General features: G+C 58.0%; 3 protein-coding genes and 1 long non-coding RNA gene across 6 annotated transcripts; 1 reads left to right on the top strand and 3 right to left on the bottom strand.

Annotated features, from left to right (window-relative positions):
* The first annotated feature begins 2,619 nt into the window (after nucleotides 1-2,619).
* LOC122235539 (protein EOLA1-like) lies at nucleotides 2,620-7,394 on the top strand. The gene is given in 5 exon segments (XM_042975276.1): nucleotides 2,620-2,887; nucleotides 5,143-5,290; nucleotides 5,409-5,691; nucleotides 6,540-6,743; nucleotides 6,746-7,394. Coding segments are annotated over 3 exon segments (507 nt in total). The 5' UTR covers nucleotides 2,620-2,887; nucleotides 5,143-5,290; nucleotides 5,409-5,438; the 3' UTR covers nucleotides 6,796-7,394.
* A 591-nt stretch (nucleotides 7,395-7,985) lies between these two features.
* LOC122235537 (heat shock transcription factor, X-linked member 3-like) lies at nucleotides 7,986-9,943 on the bottom strand. Its single transcript, XM_042975269.1, has 2 exons — nucleotides 9,360-9,943; nucleotides 7,986-8,690 (listed from the first exon to the last, which is right to left on the bottom strand). Exons 1-2 carry the CDS (start codon nucleotides 9,855-9,857, stop codon nucleotides 8,100-8,102), a joined length of 1,089 nt encoding a protein of 362 aa, XP_042831203.1. The 5' UTR covers nucleotides 9,858-9,943; the 3' UTR covers nucleotides 7,986-8,099.
* Nucleotides 9,944-21,684: 11,741 nt separating this feature from the next.
* Nucleotides 21,685-23,078, bottom strand: LOC122235538 (melanoma-associated antigen 9-like). 3 transcript variants are annotated; one of them, XM_042975271.1, is made up of 2 exons: nucleotides 22,063-23,078; nucleotides 21,685-21,945 (listed from the first exon to the last, which is right to left on the bottom strand). In XM_042975271.1, the coding sequence occupies exon 1, from the start codon at nucleotides 22,909-22,911 to the stop codon at nucleotides 22,192-22,194; it is 720 nt and encodes a 239-aa protein (XP_042831205.1). In that variant the 5' UTR covers nucleotides 22,912-23,078; the 3' UTR covers nucleotides 21,685-21,945; nucleotides 22,063-22,191. The 3 variants fall into 3 exon arrangements, with proteins under 3 accessions (XP_042831205.1, XP_042831204.1, XP_042831206.1); XM_042975270.1 differs by having other exon boundaries at nucleotides 21,685-21,919; XM_042975272.1 differs by having other exon boundaries at nucleotides 21,685-21,916.
* Nucleotides 23,079-23,223: 145 nt separating this feature from the next.
* On the bottom strand, nucleotides 23,224-24,629 carry LOC122235541. The gene is made up of 3 exons (XR_006213592.1): nucleotides 24,531-24,629; nucleotides 23,512-23,614; nucleotides 23,224-23,355 (listed from the first exon to the last, which is right to left on the bottom strand). It is a non-coding gene; the product is annotated as an uncharacterized LOC122235541 (long non-coding RNA).
* Nucleotides 24,630-24,955: the final 326 nt, after the last annotated feature.

The raw sequence follows: 24,955 nt of genomic DNA, 5'->3' as shown, positions 1-24,955 counted from the left end.
GCATGGTTAAGCTACAGGGTTGGCTGGGATCACACGAGGGCCAGAGAGGGGTTAAAAATCTGCCTGAGTTATATGAAAAAAGTCCCTAGCTATGAGAGAATTCAGGAAACACTAGAGATACAGGACACTCTTCCAGAAACTTTGTTTCCTTAAGGATTATATCTGTAGTCCCTCTACTTCTCCTTGCGGATTTTGTTCCATTGGCAGGGGTGGGTTACTGAGTGAGAGCAGGGTAGCTGAGGAAAAAGAGATTCTCGTGCTTTGAAAAAAGTGTTCAGGAAAACCTCACTTGCAGGCCACTCTGAAGTACCAGGAGTGACCTGAATGTTTTTGAAGTTACCCCTACAGAGGAAGAAAGACAGGAGGCATCCAGGCCGGTGTGGGGGCTCAGGTAAAAAGCCCCAGACCTCAGACCTGAACTCAGGAAGTAGCAGTGGGGACAAGAAGAGGAGCATCTATTCTAATCAGGCATTTGGGAGGCAGGGACACCGGATTTGGTCACCAAGCAAATGCGGAAGGAGGGTGAGGGTAAGGGAACCCCAGGAACAAAGCAGGGCGACAGGGAGTGTGTTGAGTCCCTGACTGAGAGGTAGAGGGCAGGAAACAGCTCTGACAGGGCGGTTGACTCTGTCTGGCACATGTCAGGTCTGAGGGGCAGCAGGAAACAGAGTAGGAATTTTTTCTTCTCACCTGCAAAATACGTTCATATAAAGTCCGTCCCTCAGGCCCCCACTGGCCATCCCAGGGTGCCTGGGCGTTCAGCCCGGAGGTGCGGGATTCAACCTGCAGGTACCACCCTCTTCCCGCCTCCGTGCTCTCCGGGGTCCATTTTAAGGGTCACCTCAGGTCGCTGAGGACCCTGGGGCTGCCACTTTGTTGCCTACGAGTGCGGCGCGGACGGAACGCTTATAAAGGGCACTGCCTGGTCTGCGCCACTGGCACACCTTTGCTCAGCCCCGCGCGGTCCCCAAGGTCCAACATTCCGGCCTTGCCAGCTCCGCCCTCCTCCAACGTAGCTCCACCCCAGCCACGCCCCGCGACACACCAGCTCCTCCTCCCCGCCACTACACCAGTACAGCCTTGCTCAACCCCAGCCCCTCCCCGCCAGCTATTCCACGAGTCCCGCTCCGCTCCTCCCGTACCACACCCTGCTCCACCCCAGCTCCTCCCCCGAGTTATTCCACCAGTCCCACCCTGCTCCGCCCCAGCTTCACTTTCCAGATACCCTACCAGTCCAACCTTGCTACTCCCCACACCAGCCCCTCCGCAGCTCCTCCTCCGAACTATCCTAGCAGTCCCGCCCAGCCTCTCTACAGCCCCGCCCTGTTCCCCCTCCCAGCTATCTCACCAGTCCACTTCGAGCCTCGAAAGCCCCGCCCCACTCCTCCCCATTTTCTGCTCCGAGCTTCCCCCGCCCACGTCGTTCTACTCAACCCCAGCCCCGCTGGTCACCTCCCCACCTTCTCCCAGCTTTTGCCCATCCCCGTGCCACCCTCCCCACCCCCGGCGCTAGCTACTACTTCTCCGACCTTTCCCCCAGACCGGCCCGGCTCATCCTCACCTCTCCCTCCTAACTTGCCACCAGCCACGCCCTCCTAGTCCCCCACTTCTGCCTTTGGAGGGTCCCCCAGCCCGGCCCTGCTACTCCCCAGGTGCTCATCCATTGTGCTTCCCCAGCTCTTCCCATGGCTCCACCTCCGTCTCCTAAATTTCGTCCCACTCGTCCGCCAGCTCCGCCCCGCTCCTCCTCGCCTGCTCCCCGTAGTTCCATCCTGCTCCACCCTACCTCCTTCTACCCGGTGGTTCCCCCACTCCTCCTGTGATTCCACCACCCGCCAAAGCTTTCTTCCAGCTCCGCCCATCTCCACCCCCACCTCCACCTTCCCAACCTCCTCAGTTCCACCCCGCCCCTCTCCATCTCCCCTTCTCAGCTCCGCTCTGCTCCTCCCTACCCCCACACCCGTGGGTTCCCTGGCTCCTCCCCTGAACCCCCCCCCCACCAAACACAGCTTTCTCTCAGCTCCGCCCCCTCCTGCCCCAGCTCCGCCTACCCAACCTCCTCGGTTCCACCCCGCCCCTCTCCGGCTCCGCTTCTCAACTCCGCTCAGCTCCTCCCAGGGCCCTCCCCCCAGGGGTCCCCAGCTCCTCTGACTCCATCCCTCACAGTTTCTCCCAGCTCCGCCTCCACTGCCCCAGCTCCATCCTGCCCCTGCTCCAGCTCCTCCTGTCAGCTCTGCCCTCCTCCCCAGTGGTCCCCCAGCTTCCCCTTTGGCTCCACCCCAAGCTCCCCCCTGCAACTCCCCCAGTTACACCTCCCCAGGCCCACCCTGCTCTTCCCACAGCTACTCCTCCGCAGCTTTCCCATCTCCGTCCTGCTCCTTCCCGCTCATTGCCCTAGGTCCTGCCCCAACTCTTTCCCACAACTGGCGCCAGCTTCTTCCACAGCCCTGTCTCACGGCTCCTCCTACCCCAGCTCCTAACCCACAGGTCCGCCCCCACCTACTCCTCCCCCAGCTCGGCCTCCCGCCGCCCCGCCCACAGCCCCACCCCCAGACTCGACTCGCCCCGCCCCTTCCCCCCACCGCCCCACCCCCATTTCTATCCTCCTTCCGGTTCCGCTCCAGCCGCCAGCCCCAGCTCCCTATCAAGCCTGATGGTCCCGCGCGCCTCCCGGCCCCTTGAGTCCAACGACGTCTCCTAGCGACCGGGGCCTGCGGGCCTATGTGCGTGTGTACGTAAGTGCGTGTCCACGTAACTGCTTGGCTGCGTGCCTACGGGCTTTCGCCCTGGCGTGCTGCGTACCTCCGTGTGCGTACGTAACTACGTGGGTACGAGCCGGCGTATGCCCCGCAAAAAAGGAGCGGCAGCGTCTGTGCGGGTGCGTCAGGTGAGGGGCTGCCGGCGCCCGGCACCTGTCAGCGGTCCCTGGTGTCGGGCCGCGGCGATGGCGGGACAGCCACGACGCGGACCGGGCGCTCTGTCCTCTCTCGGTGGGCCGCGTCGTCTCCTCGCCTGGGCGTGGGAGGCGGTCGTCCCGGCGCTGGTGGCCTCGCAGGGTCACGGGAAGCGGACGGTCCCGCCCGGTGGCCGCAGCCGAATCGGCTGAGCGCGCCTGCGGTGGGCGGGGGCGGGGAGACCCGCCACGCGCGAAGGGAGCCAGGAAGCCCGTGCGGCTGCGGCCTGCTCGACCCTCGGCGGGACGGTGCCTCTGGGCTGGGGGTTCCCGGACCAGAGGTCTGGAAGCAAGCGCAGAGCGGCCGCGGACACCCTTCCCTGTCCCCTCCTCCCGCCACCATCACATGCGCGCGACGTACGTGTGCGCGGAGAAACGCGACCATACCTTTGCACGGGCACCGGTCCGCAGTCATTCCGGCCCTCCCCGCCTCCCGCTGGGCCCTTAAGGGCCGCGACCTCACCGAGGCCGCCGGCTGTGCGGGGTTCAGCCTGTTGCCCCTGTCACTCCTCCCGGGGCGGGGGCGGGGGGGGGACTTCCAGGATTTGATTGAGGGGAACTGGACTATAGGGCCCCCAAATCCTTCCCGTGTGACAGTGTGAGGGCCTGGTGTCCTCTTTCTCCTGTTGGATACGGGTCTGCTAGGCTGTGAGAACACGAGCCACTTACATGAAATGGTTTTCTCTGCCGCCGGCTGGGGCCTTATGTGGTTAGCAGAACCAACCCGTGAGTGAGGTGCAACGTGGAAGGCTGAGAAGTGAAGGAGGGGTGTCAGTCGCGTCAGGGCTGTCCGGCCGTGAGTTCCATGAAGATGGACAGGCACGGGGCAGGTCGCTGGTGCCTGCGGCAACCGGTGTGTTCATGGAGGAGGGCGGGCAGTGCGAGGGGAAGAAGTAGAGACTGTGAGTGTAGACCGCTGCTCCTGGGACCTCTGCTATGCAGAGGTTTAGACAAGTTGGCAGGTGCTGGAGACACGTGCGGGCTCAGGGGCTGGGTTGGGGGGGGGTCTTTGTCCCTGCAGTGAGGGGTGTGCAGGTGTGGCTTTCTGAAAGCGAGACCATCTACTCACAGGGGAGGGGAGTAGGGCTGCCTGAGCAAGAGCAGACGGAGTGAGGTCCTCCAGTGAAGGACTGTGCTTGGCCCAGAGCACAGCTGAGGGCAGGTGGCCGCGCAGCTCAGCCCCAGACAGTGGGAACGCAGGGGGTGTGGTGCCAGGGCGGCAGGACGGTGGGTTGGGAAAGGGGTGATCCCAGGGCCTTATCTTTGAGAGTAGATGTGTTCTCTTAAACGAGAGGAGGGGTTGAGGCCAGGTTTATGTCCTTCGAGAACTGGGAGGAGAGATGATCCAGATTCGGGGTGCTCCTGAGTGCAGCGCAGTGCCCCAGGCCCTGTGATGAGGATGATGATAATGATGAGGGGCGGCCACTGTTTGTGGCTGTCCTGTTAGGTGCCACATGCCGGGCTAGGTGCCCCTGCACCTTGTCCCCGGTCCTCGCGGCCCCGATGGAGACTGGGGCTCCTTGAGGTGCCAGGACCCAGCTGAGGCTCGTGCTCCTCCCACTGCACAGCTCTGCCGTGCGCAAGGAGGAGGGACCCCCTCGTCCAGGTGCAAGGACAAGGGGTAGGTGCACTCAGGTCCCCTGCAATCATGGGCCGTCTCTCTATCCCTCGGCGCCTCCTTCTCAGCTATAGAGCAGGGTGACGAAGCGCTGCCTTACTGGGTTATGTGAGGATCGAATCCTGTGATGTGTTGATTGTGCCCACCGCCCACCCCAGTGCCTGGCATGGAGACGGTGCGTGCGCCCTGGTACCAGCTGTTCCTGCTCTGGTTCCTGGTTTCTCTAGGCCCGGGTCAGGGTCGGGGGGTGTCTGTTGATGGTGGAGAGCAGTGGGGCAGGAAGGGGTCAGAGGAGGGTGGCACCCAAAGGGGTCGGGAGGAGACAGCTGCCAGGACCATGTGCGATCACAGGGCGCCCCCAGCGCTGAGCTGAGGTCGGATACCAAGGGTTTGCGCTCAGCAGCCCCAGGGTGGCGAAGCCCAGGATGTCCCTGTCTGTGCTGGGAGAGAGGTAGAGCCAGCTCACTGAGCCGTCCAACCGAGGGGCCCCTCGCCATCTGTGCTCTCCTGGGGCTCAGTGACCTCTGATGTAGAACTGACCACAGGCTGTCCTGGCCATGCCTTTCTCTAGCTATCCCCGCCCTCCTCTCTGAGGTCCCCAACGACTCCATGTGATGGACACGTCATCCTGACCGCCGGTCCCTTCCTTTGTGCCTGTCAGCTGACCGTGTAGTGACAGAGGAGGAGGAGCCAAGGCTCTCCGTTCCCCCACCGTCCAGGTCAGTGGGGTGTCAGGGCACCCCCGGGGGACCCTGGGGAGAGGTCTTGCCCCCAGGTCATGAGCTTGGAGCGCTGGGCACGATGCCTGTTGACCTTCGTGGTTCTGTGTCTCCGCAGGTCTGGTGAGGCCCAAGGCGCTCTGGGGAGATGAAGTTCGGCTGCCTCTCCTTCCGGCAGCCTTATGCAGGTTTTGTCTTAAACGGGGTCAAGACCCTGGAGACGCGTTGGCGTCCTCTGCTGAGCAGCCACCGGAACCGTACCATCGCCATCCACATTGCTCACAGGGACTGGGAAGACACCGCATGGAGGGAGCTGCTGGCGGAGAGGCTTGGAATGACCCCTGCTCAGATTCAGGCCTTGCTTCTGGAAGGGGAAAAGTATGGCCGTGGCGTGATCGCTGGCAAGTGATGAGAAGCCGCATGCTGCTGAGACACCCCCAAGGGCTACTCCCCAGGACCTTGCTCAGGAGTTTTGTGCCTTGTTCCCTTGTGTGAGCTGCTTGGTGTGGGGGCCGTGTTTTCTTTAAGCAGCACACCTTCGGCGGGGCAGCAGGGGGCCCTGGGACTGGGGATGGGGGGAGTTGCTGAGGTCCCACGACTTCAGGTGAACCCTGCTTCCGCTCTGGGCCTCAGTGCCCGGTTCTGACCTGAGAGACAGGGACAGGTTCCAAGTGTGCATGTGACCTTCGCTCACGGTTGCGCACGTGTGCCCGCGTGTGTGCGTGCGACAGAGACCGTGGAGGCAGCACGGTGCACACAGTGGGTCGGGCAGACTCCAGACCCCGGGCTGTTGCCGGGCTTCCTGTGCGATGCCCCACCCCCACTGTCCCTGCATCCTGGGTGAGTCCCCTAAGCCCTCGGTGGGGGAGGTCCCACACGAGCACCTGCCACCTGCTGAAGTGCTCGGGGACCTGAGTGCCTGTTCCGCCCAGCATCTGGGGCCCTTCTGGTCTGACCTCTGCCTGTTGCCCTAAGCTCTCTGGCTGGGGCCAGCCCATTATTTGGGGGTGGTCATTGAGGACGAGGCCCTCCGCTCCGTTTCGCTCCCTCCCTCGGCCTCACCCAGAATGCCTGAAGCAGACTTTGGCGTGTCGGGTATGCTCAGTCCGAGGGGCCCAGTGTACCCGGTGTCCCCTTGGGGAGACCCTCTTGGTCTCTGGTGGTTGTAACTTTGAATAATCATGTTCTCCAACAGGCGGGCCTTGGTTTCTGGAAGGAAAAACCATCGTGTGCTTCTCTTTGTGCTCAGGGCTTGTTGACATTGGGGAAACTGTACAGTGCCCAGAGGACTTAGCCCCTGATGAGGTTGTGGCGCTGGAGAATCAAGCTGTGCTGACCAGCCTGAAGCAGAAGTACCTCACCGTGCTTTCAAACCCCAGGTGGTTACTGGAGCCCATACCCAGGAAAGGCGGAAAGGATATCTTCCAGGTAGACATCCCAGAGCACCTGATGCCCTTGGGGCAGGACGCCTGGCGAGTGCGGAAGGTTACCGAGAAACCGGCTAAATCGTGACCCATCCACTGACCGTCATGCCGCAGACCTACAAGCCCGGTTCAGTCTGAATCGGCCCTGCCACTGTGTGCTGTTCGTGGAAACAGGTCTCTCCACTCAGATGCAGGGGACAGGGCAGCGGGACTTTCCTCGTGAGATGCCTATCTGGGCTCGCCGGCAGTCTCCAGGACTTCGACGTTCGGGATAAAGGGGAAGCGGCCAGTAAATGTCTTGGTGCCGCCACTACTTGAGTCCTTCTGATTTCCGGGTCGTACAAAGACATAGGTCTGAAGACGACCAGTTCGTGTTTCCTCCTCTCGTTGTTCTGCTCAGAACTCATAGGACGTTTGAACAGCATCCAGGGGACCTTGTGGGAAGGCTGGGAGCGGGCGCTAAAGGGGTGTGCAGGGGTGGCCAGCCACGGTGCCCCCGTTCACCATGACGACAGCATCAGACTGAGACACAGCATCCGTCTGTTCTTACAAACGACTCTTACTCTGTTGTCAAAGCGTCCCTTGGCCCATGAAGTATGCGTGTTCGACACATCCCACAGCTAGCTACTTCATGGCCAAAGGAAGGATCCTAAATACAGCACCGATGGGAAAATGATTAAGTCGTGTTGTGTATTCTGTGGGAAATCTTTTGTTGTCGTTGTGTGCTTTCTTAGCAAAGTTTCTGGTGGTCCTTACCGATGGGGAAGATGGGCTGTCCCTCCCCCACCCCCACCCCCAGGCATTGACTAGAATGGCCCGTCTCTTCTGAGCAACAAGAAAGTGGCCCCACGTCCCTTGGCAGATGGGGTGGCCCTGCTTTTAGGTGGGCCTCTTTGGCAGGCCCCTGGCTCTTGGGCTAGAAGCGCTCAGCTGCTGATCAGAAACTTCCCGGCATCACAGGGGCACCCGTGAGGAAAAGCCCTCCTGTTTCAAACACACGAATGATACGAGGTGACACCCCCAAGGTCAGGAGTGAGGCGGTTCTGTCTCCTGACCCGCAGGCGAGGCTCAGGGGACCAGATCTTCCTGGGCTTGCCTCCTCCATGCTCCCTAGCCAGGTCCTTGGCCGAGGCTGCAAAAACGCTGCCGCTTCGAAGGACAGAGGACAGTAGGGGGCCAGAACCTGTCTCAGGCCAGGATTCCCAGCCTCCCCGGGCTTATCGCATAAGGTGTGTGTAGCATCATACGTGAGAAAGAACACAGATTCGCGGTTCTAGTCAGACTGTTTATTTACTCCCGCGGAGTTGTGTTTGTTTCCATTAAAGCCAAAAATAGATTGACGGTTACAGTGGTGAGTTTTTAGCTGTCGTCAGTGGCCTGTGAGCCTAGGGACCCGGATTTTCCTTGAAATGTTCACAGAGGGCACACTTGTAATCTGAGGAGCCCTCCTGCTCCTCGTTCTCACTGGGGGCCTCGTTTGGGGACATGACTGACAGGGCCGCCAGCAGGATGGAATAACAGGTGTTATACAGAGACATCACCGTACCATAGTCGGGGTAAACTGGGGGGCTGATGGGCAGTTCCCCTGTGTCATCCCTTCTGGCAGTAGCCAGGGGCGCAAACATCATGTTCCTGGAGGTGCCCTCCCCACTCAGGCCACCTGGCTCACTCGGGCCATGAGTTGCCATGGCGTACCCGGCTGCGCTGCTCAGAGACCAAATGCCAGAGAAGGCGAAGGACTGGCTGCCGCTGGGACCCTGAGCGTTTGGGGCTGCGCCGGGGACCGTCTCGTCGTCGTTGGCGGGTTCCTCGTGATGGATTCGTGGGGACTGTCTTGTTGCTGCCACCGGCTTCTTTCTCTTTGGAGTTGGTGCACTGGTGCCTAGCCAGGTGGTGGTGACTCTCAGGTCACTTTTCCTCTGAATGTTCCCGAGCAGGAAAGGCTTGTCTCTCTGAAAGTTGGCGTTGCGGTAAATCTGAAACGAGATGCGAGATTCATCATTTTAGTCATTCTGGGAGGGAAGATTTGTGTCTGCTGCCACCGAGACTGCCACCTCCTTTCCCTCTTCTCCCTCTCCCTCCCCGTTCCTCCTCCCCTTCTCCCCCATCCTCCCCCTTGCCTCCCTCTCCCTTCTCTTCCCCCCACAATCCCCTTCCACCTCTCTCCTTCCTCTTCTTCTCCCCCCCTCCGCCTCCTCCTCCCATTCCCCCTCCCCCCTTACCCCCCCCACTCCCCGCCCCTGGATCCCCCCACCACCGCTCCCTGCCTCTGGCCCCTCCCACAGCAGTCATAATGGTCTGGTTCTACTATGGAGAAAAGATCCTTTTAAGTTGTCTACAAGGCTCACTATGCCCTGGGACCTAACTAAACTCACTGAATAAAGACACATAAAGCCCAGTTGAAGGGATTCACATACCTATTTGACGTTACCTGGCCTCTGAATGTTTAGTCATACATGCACACTCCATCTAAGGGGGTTGTAGGTTAATAGGAAAGCCTAGACTTTCTCATCTCTCCATAATGTCTCTCGAGAAAGAAAGTTGTCCTCGGAAATTAAACCCTTTCAGTAGATCATTCATCTGGGGTCTACTAGGAAGGTGCTGAAAAGACAGAAAACATGGGAAACCACGGACTTTCTACTTACCAGCATTCTCTTATTCCCTGGGGACTGATTCCCCCAAGGGTCGGTTGCGCGTATTTTGCTGAAGCCGTACAGGTTCAGCAGGCGGATGAAAGTCTTCAAGCTGTCAGTTTCAAAGATTCTCTCCGCGCCTCTGCGGTGAAGAACCTCCCTCTGGAAAAGGTCTTCGTCGATGATCACGGTGTCCCCGGCATCGTTCCAGCGCACCGACGTGAAGGTGTTGTCCTCCAGGATCATCCAAAGCTTTCTTGGGAAGGAGAGCCCAAGAATACTGTTGTTTTCTCCCACGTTGGCGGCACCTTGGTTTGGGGCCTGTGGTTGTGGGTTGTCTTGGGGGCCTGGATCTTGGATCACTGCTTGGTCCCTATTCATCACCAAAATCTCCCCGGAATCCAAATTTGGATCCTGGGATGAACTAGATGGTAATTCTGGTGCTGGCTCTCCATCATCAGATGGGGCCAGCTTCCCTTTGGGTATCTCCTTAGCACTCTGACTAGCCATGGAGCTAGTCTAGACCAGGAGCACTTTTGCCATGAGAATGTCTCACTGACCTCTCAAGTCGCAAATGCCTTCGGTCAGTATGGGGATGCCCAATATATACCGTCCACAAAATTCTAGAATCTCGTAGTGAGGCAACCAGCTACCTAAGTCATCGCCTCTTTATTTGTCATGTGATGTCACAAAGGTGGCTCACAGCTGATCTGGCAAGGCAGCACTGGCCAAGTGTGGGGGAGGGGATGGGCACAGGGCCCCCAGCTTCTCTCTTTTCCAAAAGAATATGCAAACATCTGGTTTGAGTTCCCAGGAAGGGCTCCTGTCTGCAGCCAGGAACATTGTTTCATGGGACCAGGCCCTGGATGGGAAGAGAAACCATGATCCGAGGTCTACTCCCACTCCAGGGATGGGGGAGACCAGTTGCTGGTCTCTCAGATTTGGTCAAGAGCCAGGCCCTGGTTAGTCCTGGCTTGGGCTGCCCCCAAGGCTGCCTGGGTCAGATGGACCCTTGGGGTCGGTACCTGTCAGAAGATGGCAATCCCTACAGGACTTGGCCTAGTCTTACTTGGTAGCCCCCATTTATTCCTACCTGCCCTCCCCCCCCATACTTACTGCCTTGGTCTCTTCCAAAATTTCCTGCTGGTTACTTGGTACTGCTCAGAAAGGCCCCAACAAAAAGTCCTGTTTTCATGCCCCCTGTGTCAAGTGGTCCTCAGGGTAGGGTCTCAGGCCCCCTTTTATGCTGCCCCCACACAATTCCGTTTTTGGTCTCTTCCAACTGTTCCTGCTAGTTAGTTGGTCCTGTTCAGATAGGCCCCAACAAAGGGTCCTATTTTCTTGTCCCCTGGGTCAAGTTGTCCCCAGAGTAGGGTCTCATTTGTAGCGTCCTTTTCATTCCTGCCCCCCTCCAATTCCTGCTTTGATCTCTTCCAACTGTTCCTGCTGGTTAGTTGGTCCTGCTCAGATAGGCCCAAAGAATAAGTCATGTTTTCTTGCCCCCAGGTAAATTGTCCTCAGAGTTGGGTTTAAGTTCGTAGCCCACCTTGTTTCCTGCACCCCACACGCTTCCCTCCTTGGTCTCGTCCAACCACTCCTGTTGGTAAGTTTGTCCTGCTCATGTAGGGCCCAACAAAGAGTCCTATTTTCTCTCCCCTAGGTCATGTTGTCCCCAGAGTAGGTTCTCATTTGTAGCCTCCCTTTGTATTCCTGCTCCCCCCATTCCTGCTTTGTTCTCTCCCAACACTTCCTGCTGTTTAGTTGGTCCTGCTCAGATAGGCCCCAAGAATAAGTCATGTTTTCTTGCCCCAAAGTAAGTTGTCCTCAGAGTTGGGTTTAAGGTGGTAGCACCCCTTTTATTCATGCACCACACACAATTCCCTCCTTGGTTTCTTCCAAAATTCTCCTTGTGGTTACTTGGTCCTGCTCAGATACGCCCAAAGAAAGAGTCTTGTTTTCTTGCCCCCTAGGTCAGGTTTTCCCCAGAGTAGGGTCTTACTTTCGTGCCCCCCCCCCGCTTTACTCCTGCCCCCCCCCACTTCCTGCTTTGGTCTCTTCCAACTGTTCCGGGTGGATAGTTTGTCCTGCTTAGATAGGCCCCAACAAAAAGTGCTGTTTTCCTGCCCTCAAATCAAGTTGTCCTCAGAGTATGATTTCAGTTGGGAAGTCCCCCTTTTACTACTGCCACCCCCCGACACACACGTCCTGATTTGGTGTCTTTCAACTGTTCCTACTCGTTAGATGTTCCTTCTCAGGCCCCAACAATACTCCTGTTTTCTTGCCCCGAGTTCAAGTTGTCCTCAGAGTTGAGTTTCAGTTTGTATCCCCCCCCCCATTATTCCTGTTCCCCACATACTTCCCTCTTTGATCTGTTTCAACTGTTCCTGCTGGTTAGTTGGTCTTGCTCAGAGAGGCCCCACCAAGATTCCTGTTTTGTTTTGTTTTGTTTTGTTTTGTTTTGCTCCCTAGGTCAAGTTGTCCCCAGGGTAGGGTCTCAGATGGTAGCCTCCCCTTTTATTCCTGCCCGCCCACACTTTCTGGTTTGGTCTCTTCCAACTGTTCCTGCTGGTTACTTGTTCTACCTAGATAGGCCTCAACAAAAAGTCCTATTTTCCTGCGGCCTAGATCAAGTTGTCACCAGAGGAGGGTCCTAGTTGGTAGCCTCCTCTTTGATTTCTGCCCCCCACCCACACACACACTTTCTGCTTGGGTCTCTTCCAAATGTTCCTGCTTGTTAGTTGGTCTTGCTCAGATAGGCCCCAACAAAAAATCCTGTTTTTTTTGCGCCCAGGACAAGTTGTCCTCTGAGTTGGGGCTCAGTCGGTAGTACCCCTTTTCTTCCAGCCCCCCACATACTTTCCGCTTTGGTCTCTTCCATCTGTTCCTGCTGGTTACTTGGTCCTGCTTATATGGCCCTCAACAAAGAGTCCTGTTTTCTTGCCTCCAGGTCAAGTTGTCCTCAGACTAGGGTTTCAGTTGGTACCCCCTTTTATTCCTGCTTCTCCCCCCACCACACACACACACTTCCTGCTTTCGACTCTTCCTACTGTTCCTCCTGGTTAGTTGGTCCTGCTCAGATAGGCCCCAACAAAGAGTCATTTTCTTGCCACCAGCTCAGATTGTCCAGAGTTGGGTTTCAACTGTTAGCCCCACTTTTTTTCCTGACCCCAGCACTCTTCCAGGTTTGGTCTCTTCCAACTGTTACTGCGAGTTAGTTGGTCCTGCTCACATAGGTCCCACCAAGAGTATTGTTTGTTTTATTGCTCCCTAGGTCAAGCTGTCCCCAGAGTAGGGTCTCAGTTGTTAGCCCCCCTTTATTCCTACCCCACCCAATTCCCGCTTTGGTCTCTTCCAACAGTTCCTGCTGCTTAGTTGGTCCTGCTCAGGTAGGCCCCATCAAAGAGTCCTATTTTCTTGTCCCCTAAGTCAAGTTGTCCTCAGAGTAGGGTCTCAGATGATAGCCCCCCTTTTATTTCTGCCTCCTCCCACTTTCTGCTTTGGTCTCTTACAACTATTCCTGATGGTTCGTTGGTCCTACTCAGATGGGCCCCAGGAAAGAGTCCTCTTTTCTTGCCCCCGAGGCCCAGTTTCCCTCAGTGTAGGGTTTCCTTTGGGTGCCCCAGTTTTATTCCTTCTCCACCTAACACTTCCCTAGGTGGTCTCTTCAACTGCTCATGCTGGTTAGTTGATCCTTCTAAGATAGGCCCCAGGAAAGAGCCCTGTTTTCTTGCCCCCTAGGTCACATTGTCTTCAGAGAAGTATATCAGTAGGTAGCCCCCTTTTTATTCCTACCCCCTCCGCACACTTTCTGCTTAGCTGTCTAACACCTGTTCCTACTGGTGAGTTGGTCCTCCTCAGATAGTCCCTACAAAGTGTCCTAGTTTCTTGCCCCCAAGTCAAGTTGTCCTCGGAGTACGGTTTCAGTTGGTAGGCCCTCTTTTATTCCCTCTCCCACACTTCCCGCTTCCGTCCCTTCCACCTATCCCTGCTGCTTAGTTGGTCCTGCTCAGATAGGGCCCAACAAAGAGTCCTAATTACTTGCCCCCTAGGTCAAATTGTCCCCAGAGTAAGGCCTTAGTTGTTGGCGTCCCCTATTATTCCTGCACCCCCTACTTCCTGCTTTGGTCTCTTCCAACAGTTCCTGATGCTTACTTGGTCCTGCTCAGGTAGACCCCAATAAAGACTCCTATTTTCTTGCCCCCTGGTCAATTTGTCCTCAAAGTAGGGTTTCAGTTGGCAGCCCCACTTTTATTCCTGCTGCCTCACCCACACAATTCCTGCTTTGGTCCCTTCCAACTGTTCCCTCTAGTTAGTTGGTCCTACTCAGACCCCCCCCCCAAATTCCTGTTTCCTTGCCCCCAGGGCATGTTTTCCTCAGAGGTGTGTTTCCGTTGGTAGTCCCCCTTTTATTCCTGCCCCCACACACTTCCCCCTTTGGTCTCTTCCAACTACTTTGGTAACTTGGTCCTGCTCAGATAGGCCCCAACAAAGAGTCCTGTTTTCTTGGCCCCAGGTTACATGGTCCTCAGAGTAGGGCCTTAGTTGGTAGCCCCACTTTAATGCTGCCACCCCGCTTCAAGCTCTTGTCTTCTCCAACTGTTCCTGCTGATTAGTTGGGCCTTGTTAGATAGGCTGCAGCAAAGAGTCCGGTTTCCTTGCCCCCTAGGTCAAGTTGTCCTCAGAGTAGGGTCTCAGTTTGTAGGCCCCCTTTTATTCCTACCCCCTCTGCACACTTTCTGCTTAGCTGTCTAACAACTGTTCCTACTGGTGAGCTGGCCCTCCTCAGATAGTCCCAACAAAGAGTCCCGTTTTCTTACCCCCATGTCAAGTTGTCTTCAGAGTAGCGTTTCAGTTTGTAGCCCCCCTTTTATTCTCTCTCCCCCACTTCCCGCTTTGGTCTCTTCCACCTATTCCTGCTGGTTAGTTGGTCTTGCTCAGATAGGGCCCAACAAAGAGTCCTCTTTACTTGCCCCCTAGGTCAAGTTGTCCCCAGAGTAAAGTCTTAGTTGTTAGCCCCCCCCCCTTTATTCCTGGGCCAACAGTTCTTGCTGGTTAGTTGGTCCTACTCAGGTAGGCCACAACAATCAGTCCTATTTTCATGTCCTTATGTCACGTTGTCCTCAAAGTAGGGTTTCTGTCGGTAGCCCCCTTTTTATTCCTGCCACCCCCTTACACACACTTCCTCATTTCTTCTCTCGTAATGGTTCCTGCTGGTGAGTTGGTCCTGCTCATGTAGGCCCGAAACAAGAGTCCTGTTTTCTTGCCCCCTAGGTCAATTTGTCCTCAGAGTAGGGTCTCAGTTGGTTGCCTCCCTTTTTCTCCTGCCTCCCCACATGCTGCTTTGGTCTCTCACAACTGCTACTATTGGTTCATTGGGTCCTGCTAAGATAGGCCCCAACAAAGAGTCCTGTTTTCATGCCCCCACATCAAGTTATCCTCAGAGCAGGGTCTCAGTTGGTAGGCCCTCTTCTATACCTGCCCTCCCCACTTCCTGGTCTCTTCCAACTGCTCCTGCCGGTTAGTTGTTCCTGGTCAGATAAGCCCCAACAAAGAGTTCTGTTTTCTTGCTCCAGGTCAAATGGTCCTCAGAGTAGGGTCTCAGTTGGTAGCCCCACTTTTATTGATGCCTCCCCTCACTTCCAGCTTTGATCTGCTCCAAAGGTTCCTGCTGGTTAGTTGGTCCTGTTCAGATAGACTCCAACAAAGAGTCTTGTTTTCTTGCCCCCATGTCAGTTTGTCCTCAGAGTAGGGTTTCAGCTGGTAGCCCCTTTTTATTCCTGCACCCCCTCACACACTTCCAGCTTTGGTCTCTTCCAACTGTTCCTGCTGGTTAGTTGGTCCTGCTCACATAGGCCCAAAAAAGAGTCCTGTTTTTTTCCCACTAGGTCAAGTTGATCTCACAGTAGGACCTCAGTTGGCAGACCCCCTTTTATTGCTTCCACCAAACACTTGCCGCATTGGTCTGTTCCAACTGTATCTGCTAGTTAGTTGGTTCTTCTCAGATGGGCCGCAACAAAGAGTCCATTTCTCAAGACCCCTAGGTGAAGTTATCCTCAGAGTATGGTCTCAGTTGGTTGTACCCCTTCTATTCCTGCCTCCCCCCTCTGCCTGCTTTGGTATGTTCCAACTGTATCTGCTGGTTAGTTGGTTGTCTTCAGATAGGCCCCAAGAAAATGTCCTATTTTCTTGCCCTCTAGGTCAAGTTTTCTGCAGAGTAGGGTCTCAGTTTGTAGCTTCCCCATTTATTCCTGCCCCCCCCCCGCCCCCGCTTCCTCCTTTGGTCTAATCCAGTTTTTCCTGCTGGTTGGTTACTCCTGCTCAGATAGGCCCCCCAAAAGAGTCCTGTTTTCTTCTTGCCCCAGGTCAAGTTCCCCTCCGAGTAGGGTTTCAGTTTGTGGCTCCCCCCCGCTATTGTTTTCTCCCCCCACGCTTCCCGCTTTGGTCTCTTCCAGCTGGTCCTGCTGGTTAGTTGGTCCTGCTCAGGTAGGTCCCAACAAAGAGCCCTGTTTCTTGCCCCCAATGTCAACTTGTCTGAAGAACAGGTTCTCAGTTGGCAGCCTCCCTTTTTTCCTGCCCCCCAATCCTTCTTTGGTCTCTTCCAGCTGTTCCTGTTAGTTAGTTGGTCCTACTCAGATAGGCCGGAACCAATAGTCCTGTTTTCTTGTCCCCTATATCAAGTTGTCTTCAGAGTAGGGTCTCAGTCGGTGGCCCCCCTTTTATTCCTGCCCCTGCAATTCACACTTTGGCCTCTTCCAACTGTTCCTGTTAGTGAGTTGGTCCTGCTCAGATAGGCCCCAACAAAGAGCCCTGTTTTCTTGGCCCCAGGTTACATGGTCCTCAGAGTAGGGCCTTAGTTGGTAGCCCCACTTTAACGCTGCCACCCTGCTTCAAGCTTCTGTCTTCTCCAACTGTTCCTGCTGATTAGTTGGGCCTTGTTAGATAGGCCACAGCAAAGAGTCCTGTTTCCTTGCCCCCTAGGTCTAGTTGTCCTCAGAGCATGGTCTCAGTTGGTAGCCTCCCCTTTTATTCCTAACCCTTCTGCACATGTTCTGCTTGGCTGTCTAACAACTGTTCCTACTGGTGAGCTGGCCCTCCTCAGACAGTCCCAACAAAGAGTCCTGTTTTCTTGATCAAGATCTGTTTTTCCAGATCAAGATGTCCTCAGAGTAGTGTTTCAGTTTGTAGCCCCCCTTTTATTCTCTCTCCCCCACTTCCCACTTTGATCTCTTCCAACTATTCCTGCTGGTTACTTGGTCTTGCTCAGATAGGGCCCAACAAAGAGTCCTCTTTACTTGCCCCCTAGGTCAAGTTGTCCCCAGAGTAAGGTCTTAGTTGTTAGCCCCCTTTTATTCCCGCGCCCCCTACTTCCTGCTTTGGTCTCTTCCAACAGTTCCTGCTGCTTAGTTGGTCCTGCTCAGATAGGCCCCAAAGAAGAGTCCTGTTTTCTTACTCCCTAGGTCGAGTTGTCCTCAGAGTAGGGTCTCAGTTGGTAGCCCTACTTTTATTCCCGCACCCCCCACATTTCCTGCATGGGTCTCTTCCAAATGGTCCTGCTGCTTAGGTGGTCCTGCTCACATAGGCCCCAACTTAGAGTCCTGATTTCTTGTCCCATAGGTCAAGTTGTCCTCAGAGTCGGGTCTCAGCTTTTAGCCCCCCTGTTATAACTGCCCCACCCCCACTTCCCGCTTGCTCTCTTCCAACTGTTCCTGCTGGTTAGCTGGTCCTGCTTAGATAGGCCCCAACCAAGAGTCCTGTTTTCTTGCCCCAGGACAAGTTGTCCTCAGAGTAAGTTCTCAGTTGGTAGTCCCCCTTTTATTCCTGCCCCTCCCTCACTTCTCGCTTTGGTCTCTTCCAACTGCTCCTGTTGGTTAGTTGTTCCTGGTCAGGTAGGCCCCCAACAAAGAGTCCTGTTTCCTTGCCTCCTGAGTCAAGTTGTCCTCAGAGTCGGGTCTCAGTTGGTTGCTCCCCTTTTATTCCCACCCCCCACACACTTCCCTATTTGGTCTCTTCTAACTGTTCCTTCTAGTTAGTTGGTCCTGCTCACCTATGTCCCAACACAGAGTCCTGTTTTCTTGCCCCCTAGGTTAAGTTGCCCTCAGAGTAGGGTCTCAGTTGGTAGCCCCCCCACCCATTCCTGCCCCCCGCCCCACACTTCCTGCTTTGGTCTCGTCCAATTGTTCCTGCTGATGAGTACATCCTGCTCAGATAGGCCCCAACACAGAGTCCTGTTTTTTTGCCCCCAAGTCAAGTTGTCCTCAGAGTAGAGTTGCAGGCAGTAGCCCTGCCTTTATTCCTGCACATCCCAACTTCCCGCTTATGTCTGCTCCAAATGTCCCTGCTGGATCCTTGCTCTGCTTAGGCCCCAACGAAAAGTCCTATTTTCTTGCTGCCTAGATGAAGCTGTCCCCAAGGTAGGGTCTCAGTTGGTACGCCCCCTTTATACTCGCAGCCTCACCCCACACATTTTGCTTTGGTCTTTTCCAAGTATTCCTGCTTGTTAGTTGGTTCTGCTCAGATAGGCCCCAACAAAAAGTCCTATATTCTTGCTCCCTGGTCAAGGAGTCCTCAGAGTAGGGTTTCAGAGGGTACCCCTCTTTTATTCCTGCCTCCTCACTTCCCACTTTGGTCTCTTCCAAATGTCCCTGCCGGTTCATTGTTCCTGCTCAGATAGGGCAAACAAAGAGTTATGTTTTCATGCCCCCTAGGTCAAGTTATGCTCAGAGTAGTTAGTGTCTGAGTTTGTACCCTCCTTTTATTCTTGTCCTCCCCCAATTCCCACTTTGATCTCTTCCAACAGTTCCTTCTGGTTAAGTGGACCTGCTCTGATAGGCCCCGACAAAGACTGATTTTCTTCCCCCAGGTCAATTTGTCCTCAGAGTTGGTTTTCAGTTTGTAGCCCCACTTTCATTCCTGCCACCCCCCAACACACACACACACACACACACACACACACACACACTCACTTCCTGCTTTGGTCTCCTCCAAATGTTCCTGATGAGTTGGTTCTGCTCAGATAGGCACCACCAAGAGTCCTGTTTTCCTGCCCCCTATGTCAAATTGTCCTCAGAGTAGTGTCTCACTTGGTAGCACCCCTTTTATTCCTGCCCCTCCCCACTTCCCGCTTTGGTCTCTTGCAACTGTTCCTGCTGGTTAGTTGGTCCTGCTCAGATAGGCCCCAGCAAAGAGTCCTGTTGACTTGCCCCCAGGTCAAGGTGTCCTCAGAGTAGGGTCTCAGTTGGTAGGCCCCCTTTATTGCTTCCACTTGCTGCTTTGGTCTCTTCCAACTGTTCCTTTTGCTTAGATGGTCCGGCTCAGATAGCCCCCAAGAAAGAGTCCTATTTTCTTGCCCCAGGTCAAGGTGTCTTCAAAGTAGGGTTTCAGTGTTTAGTCCCCCTTTGTTCCCTTCCCCCTCTTCCCGCTGTGGTCTCCTCCAACTGTCCCTACTTCTTAGTTGGTCCTGCTCAGATAGACACGCACCAGTAGTCCTGGTTTCTTGCCACCGGGTCAAATTGTGTTCAGGATAGGGTCTCAGATGGTTGCCTTCCCTTTTATTCGTTTCCCCCACTTCCTGCATTGGTCTCTTCAAAATGTTAATGCTGGTTAGTTGCTCCGGCACAGATAGGCCCCAACAAAGAGTCCTTTTTTCTTGCCCCCAGGTTAAGTTCTACTCAGAGAATGGTTTCAGGTGGTTGCCCCCCTTTTATTCCTGCTGCCCCCCGCACAGTTCCTGCTTTGGTCTCTTCCTACTGGTCCTGCTGATTAGGTGTTCCTGCTCAGATAGGCCCCAACAAAGAGTCCTGTTCTCTTGCCCCCAGTTCAAGTTGCCCTCAGAGTAGTTTCTCAGTTGGTAGCCCCCCGTTTATTCCTACCCCCAACAAAGTTCCGCCTCGGTCTCTTCCACCTGCTCCTGCCGGTTAGTTGGTCCTCTTCAAATAGGCCACAACAATGAGTCCTTTTATCTTTCCCCCAGGTCAAGTGGTCCTCAGAGTAGGGTTCCAGTTGGTAGCCCCCGTTTTACTCCAGCCACCCCTCCCCAGCACACACTCCCATCTTTGGTCTCCACCAAATATTCCTGCTGGTTAGTTGGTCCTGCGCATTGAGGCCCGAGCAAAGAGTCCTGTTTTCTTGTCCTCTAGATCAAGTGGTCCTCAGAGTAGGATCCCAGTTGGTAGCCCCCCCCACCCACTTTCTGCTTTGGTCTTTTCCAACTGTTCCATCTGGTTAGTTGGTCCTGCTCAGATAAGCCCCAAAAGAAAGTCCTGTTTTCTTGCCCCCAAGTCACGTTGTCCTCAGAGTTGGTCTTCAGTTGTTAGCTCCCCTTTTATTCATGGTGGCCACACACTTCCCACTTTGGTCTCTTCCAACTGATCCTGCTGGTTAGTTGGTGCTACTCACGTATGCCCTGATAACGCGTCCTGATTTCTTGCCCCTAGGTCACGTTGTCATCAGAGTAGGTCTCAGTTGGTAGCCCGCACGTTCCACACCTCCTCCTCAGGGGCACAGTTGTTCTCCAGGAGGACCACCCCCAAGACCAGCACCAGGAGGCTGGCCGTGGGCATGCCCTGCCTACTGCTTAGCATCCCATCACATATCAGGCCAAGGATGGTGACCAGGAAGAAGGAGTGGTCTCTGGGGTCCACTTCCCTCACGTCAACACCAAAGACTAGCTGCAGATACTCGCAGGCTTGGTGGAAGATCACGGAGACGTGGTCCTGGTCATCTTGGCTGACCGCCGCCAGCATCTCCGCCTGTGTGGTCGGTCGGCTGCTGAGTGCGATACCTGAGGAGCAGGAATGCCACCAGGTCAGCCAGCTTCAGGCTGAATGCGTCTGGGAGCGAGGGCTGGGCTCCTCCTGGGTCCCCTCTGCTGCTGGACCCCTCCTCATCGGGGCTGCTGGGGTCCTCATCGGACTGGCTCCACGGAGCACCTGCCATGTCAGCGGGGGAGGGGCAGGCACTCGGAAGGCTCAGACTGACTCTGTTGAGGGGCCCAGGCTCCCTCTGTCCTCCTTCTGCATCCTCGCCAAGAATGGCCGCAGGACCCAGGCCCTGCCCTCTGCCCACTTGAGGTGTCCCAGCCGCCTCCCCCCGCCCACACACACACACACACACACACCCCGTGGCTGTGAGACTCCGCTGTGGAAGTCCGGCCCGACTTGTCCACCCAAATGCCCATCCTGCCCATGGCCCTTCACAGAAGGACGCGGGTGCCCGAACTCTGGCAGGTTCCTTCTGTGTGTCCTAGGGACCTGAGTCCTTCGGTCCTCCCCCCCCATGTCCCCACCTGGACTCCCTAGCCCGGCCCGTGCCCCTGCCCTTTCTGACCTGGGATCCTGTCCCTCACCCCAAGGTCCTCAGCTCCCTCAAACCCCCGAGGTACAGTTGAGTGGACGCAGCCTGCGGCTGCCCTCTCCAGAAACCCCGGGGCCTCAGCGGGGCCTGAACGCCTCTACCCAGGGTGGGCGGGTGTAGTAGGCCCTACCGCTCTCCCTCAGGTCCAGACACCAGCTCCAGGAAGAGCCTGGGCCCGTCCCTCTGGGGCCCCGAGTCTACCACCCTTAGCCCCGCTGGGAGAAGGGCTCCGCCTGACCACCCTGCCGGGGTCTCTCGGGCTGCCGGCTGGACTGACCTGGATTCCGGGATGGGGGGCCGGCCGTGCTCCCTCACATGTCGACGTGCACGCCTTGCTGCCCGGCCGGGCCCCTTCTCTCTGCCGGCCCGAACCAGGCATCCCAGACCGAGGCCCCCACCTCTGTCACCATCCTTTCCGGGATCCTCACCTTGACTCTGACCGGCTCGGGCCGTGCCCCCGCCCTCTGCACAGCTGAGTCTGTGCGCCTCAGATCCAGGCTCTCACTCCCCGACTTCCTGGAGACAGAGGCAGGGAGCCCACCGCAGCCACTGTCCCCTCCCCGCTACATTGTGATCAGCTGCCCGGAAGGCATCGCACTGAACCGAGATCCCAGGCCAGCCTGGCTCGGGCAGGGCATCTCCACTGCAGGGCTTCCCCCCCTGGAGCCCCACCGCCTCAGCCTTCTTTCATTTCTTCTGCTCCTCTTAGGGGACCTTTCCCTGCCTTCCCATGGGGACCGCAGCTGCTAGATAGTCACCTATGGGCGAGACGTGTCCTGCCTCTCTCTCCTAGTGTCCTCACTGCCAACACAGGGCCCTTCCGAGAGCGAGCAGAGCTCGGCGAATGTCCGGCCACAAATGTCCCAGTGAGCTGGGGACCTCTGCTCAGATCGAGTGTCTCCTCCTTTCTTGGAGACCCGAGCAAAGGCAGGCACACATCTCTACGTCCCTTGTCCAGAATGACAGACGACAAGGGACGAGAAGCAAGAACGAACATCTTTTACTTCTCCATGGCCTGAAACCATCCGTTTACTGCCAAGGTCTTCACGTTTGCAAGACATCCCTGTCTGTGCCCAGCCCAGGCACCGCGATTCCCTTCTGGATCCCGAACGAGGACGGAAGGGTTCCCGGCTCGTTGCACCAAACGGCAAAACTCTGACTCTCGAACACCTGTGGCGTGGGTGCCACTCCCACGCTGAGCCCGAAGCTCACGAAACCTTCTGTGACAAGGAACAACATCTGAAAACTTCCTCGAGGAAACAAAGATCGATTTCCGAGGCCACGTAGACAGAGAACAAGAACCCACCCAAACGTGCTCTTGGCCCCGCTTTCCCCCAAGCCGCCCTGGCCCTCCACTACTCACAACGCCCAGCGCCCGCTCTGCTCGCACTCGCAGGCGAGAAGTGGCCTGGCTTCGTGCCCCGCAGGAGAAGCTGCTCGACCCCAGGCGGGAACGGGCCCGGATGCCCCTCGGGCTCAGGCCCGCTCTTCCTCATGGCTCACAGCCTCTTCGGACAGACACGGAGACCCCGGGCTGCCTGCTGTTGACCGCGAGGATGTGCTGCAGCACCTGCGCGCCGCTGGTTTCTGCGTGGGCCCTGGGACCCCACAGGAACTCGTAGCGTGCGGGCTCGCTGCCGGGCACCTGCCGGTACTCCAGGTACCCTTCCTGCACCCAGACTTCGGTCAGCAGCTCCCTGGGCTCCCCATAGAATACGTGCTCCCTGCCGGCATACACCCCCATGACCCCCAGCGCTTCCCACACCGCCTCCTCAGGGGCACGGTCGTCCTCCAGGAGGATCACCCACAGGACCAGCACCAGGAGGCTGGTCTTGGGCATGCCGTCCCTACCACTCGGCGTCCCATCGCAGCTGAGGCCCAGGATGCTGACCAGGACGTAGGAGTGCTCGCGGGGGTCCACTTCCTTCACGTCGACTCCAAAGACCAGCTGCAGATACTCGCAGGCTCGGCGGAAGATCACGGGGAAGCGGTCCCGGTCATCTCGGCTGACCGCCGCCAGCATCTCCGCCCGTGTGGTCGGCTGCTTGGTGCGATACTTGAGGAGCAGCAGCAGCACCAGGCCGGCCACCTTCACGCGGAGCGCATCTGGGAGCGAGGCCTGGGCCCCTGCCGGGGCCCCCCAGGTGCTCGACCCCTCCTCATCGGGGCTGCTGGAGCCCTGGTGGGACTGGCTCCCCGGAGCGCCTGCCATGGCACTGGGGGAGGGGCAGGTGCTCCGAGGGCTCTGGGGAGGACTCGGGGACCGGGCAGCAGCAGATCCCTCCTCCAGGGGGACCAGAATGAGGACAGAGCAGGAGGAGGACAGGGAGGAGGAGGAGGAGGAGGAGGGGGGGGGAGACGGGCCCCCCCTCTCCTCCTCCTCTGCTTTCTCCTCCTCCAACTCCACCTCCTCCTCCAACTCCTCTTCCTCCGACTCTACCTCCTCCACCTCCACCTCCTCCACCTCCTCCTCCACCTCCAACTCCACCTCCTCCACCTCCTCCTCCACCTCCTCCACCTCCTCCTTCTTCAACTCCACCTCCTTGTCCTCAGGCTCTGGCAGCGGTGCATCCCATGGCAGCGGGACCTCTCTTGGCTCCTCCTTAAGCTTGCAGAGCGCACCCCTCTCACCCAGGGGCATGATGGTCGCGAGACCCTGAAGACAGATGAGGGGTGGCTCCTCAGGGGGAGGCCCAGCCCACAGAGCCCCAGCTCCCAGGCCTGAGAGCGGGGCCGCGTGGGGGTTGGGGGCCGAGGGGTCCCCTCTGGGGTGGGATGGGCGAGCCCCCGGCCCCACGCGCGGAGCACGCACCTCGCCTGGACAACCGACTGGCACGCGGCCGCGCCTCCTCTGCTCTGTGACCTCGGGACTCCTGCCTCAGACCAAGGCCTCAACTCCAGAGCTCTCCGAGCCCCTGGAAGACGGAGGGAGGGAGGGAGGGAGGGAGGGACGGACGGAGGGAGGGACGGACGGAGGGAGGGAGAGACGGAGGGAGGGAGAGACGGAGGGAGGGACGGAGGGGGCGCCTCAGGGTCTCAGGGTGGGTGCCGACCGCGTGCACCGCCCCGGGCCCCCACCCCCCACTGCGGCCAGGAGGTTCTGGCCAGGACTCTGGGCGCCCCCCCACCCCGGGAGCCCCCACCCCATCCAGCCTGGACCTGCCCCTTCTGGGCCTCCGCTGACAGCCAGAGCGGACCCGAGCGGCAGGGCAGGCCTCCTGGGCCCTACGTAGGTGTCCTGGGCTGGGAGGCAGCGCCTCCTCTCTCCCCTGCACCCCGGCCAGGGCCCGGGATCCTGCCTCGGCTGACCGGGCTCCAGCCCCGCACACCAAGGCCCTCCCCTCGCCCAGACCCACCGCGGGGGCGGCTTTCCGACGGCGGCCCCGGGGCTGGGGTCCAAGGGGCCTCCGGCCGTCCTCCCGCACGGCTCTCCCGGGGAGCCCCGGGCCCGCTGCCTCCCACCAGAGCCCTCCCGGCCCGGCGAGGTCCGGGCCAAGGCGGCTGGCGTCGCACGAGGCGACCAAGTCCGGGGAGGCCCGGGGCCGATGGCAGGGGCTCACATGGGTTCCTTGGGGTCCCTCAGCCCTGTCCTCTCGTCCCCATCCGGACTCCCTGGGCGGCCTGGGCCTCGGGCTCTGCCGCCTGACGCCGGCTCCTCGCGCGCAACCAGCTCTCGGTCGGGCTGGGACCCAGAGCCCGAGGCCGCCCACGCCTCACGCCCTGGTCACGGTCGTCGTGGTCGCGCCACCCTGCGGCCTCCACCGCCGCCCCCACCGCCGGACTCATTCCCCTCTGGGTCCCGGCTCCCTCGCTCCTCCCTCTGGGCCTCACCTCGAAGCCCACGAGGCTCGGCGCCCTTCCCGCGCCCGACGGGCTTCGAGGCGCAGGCCGGAAGACGCCGACGACGCCGAGGCCCCCTCGCCTCGCCCCGCCCCGCCCCGCCCCGCCCCGCCAGTCTCTTGAGACCCGGATGCGGAAGTCCAGACACCCCGCGGGGCCTCATTCCCACTAGGGGCTTGCCTAGGCTGCCGCTAGGGGTCGCCTTCCGGGCCGGGGCCTCCGTTCTGGGGGCCGGAGTCCCTCCCTCGGTGCTCCCTCCGTGGCCTCCTGCACCCCGGGGATGGCCTGGGCGCGTGGCCGCTGACGAAGGGAACTCGTGCCCCTCAGACCAGGGTCCGAAGGTCTCTGGGACGCGCCGCCCAGGCTCAGTGACGGGGCGCCCGCCACCTCTGGCCACCCGATGCAGGGGCTCCCCG

The sequence above is a fragment of the Panthera tigris genome, chromosome X, assembly GCF_018350195.1.
Source record: "Panthera tigris isolate Pti1 chromosome X, P.tigris_Pti1_mat1.1, whole genome shotgun sequence".
NCBI classification, from domain to species: Eukaryota; Metazoa; Chordata; class Mammalia; order Carnivora; family Felidae; genus Panthera; species Panthera tigris.
Note: the sequence above shows the minus strand (reverse complement) of the source record. Positions and strands in the feature narration are given on the sequence as shown.

Excerpts from the sequence above, each read along its gene's own strand:
- LOC122235537 (XM_042975269.1), bottom strand. The coding sequence starts at position 9,857 with ATGGCTAGTCAGAGTGCTAAGGAGATACCCAAAGGGAAGCTGGCCCCA. Across the intron at positions 8,691-9,359 it reads CAGGGAATAAGAGAATGCTG|ATTTACCGCAACGCCAACTT; the intron begins GTAAGTAGAAAG and ends ATCTCGTTTCAG.
- LOC122235538 (XM_042975271.1), bottom strand. The coding sequence starts at position 22,911 with ATGGCAGGCGCTCCGGGGAGCCAGTCCCACCAGGGCTCCAGCAGCCCC.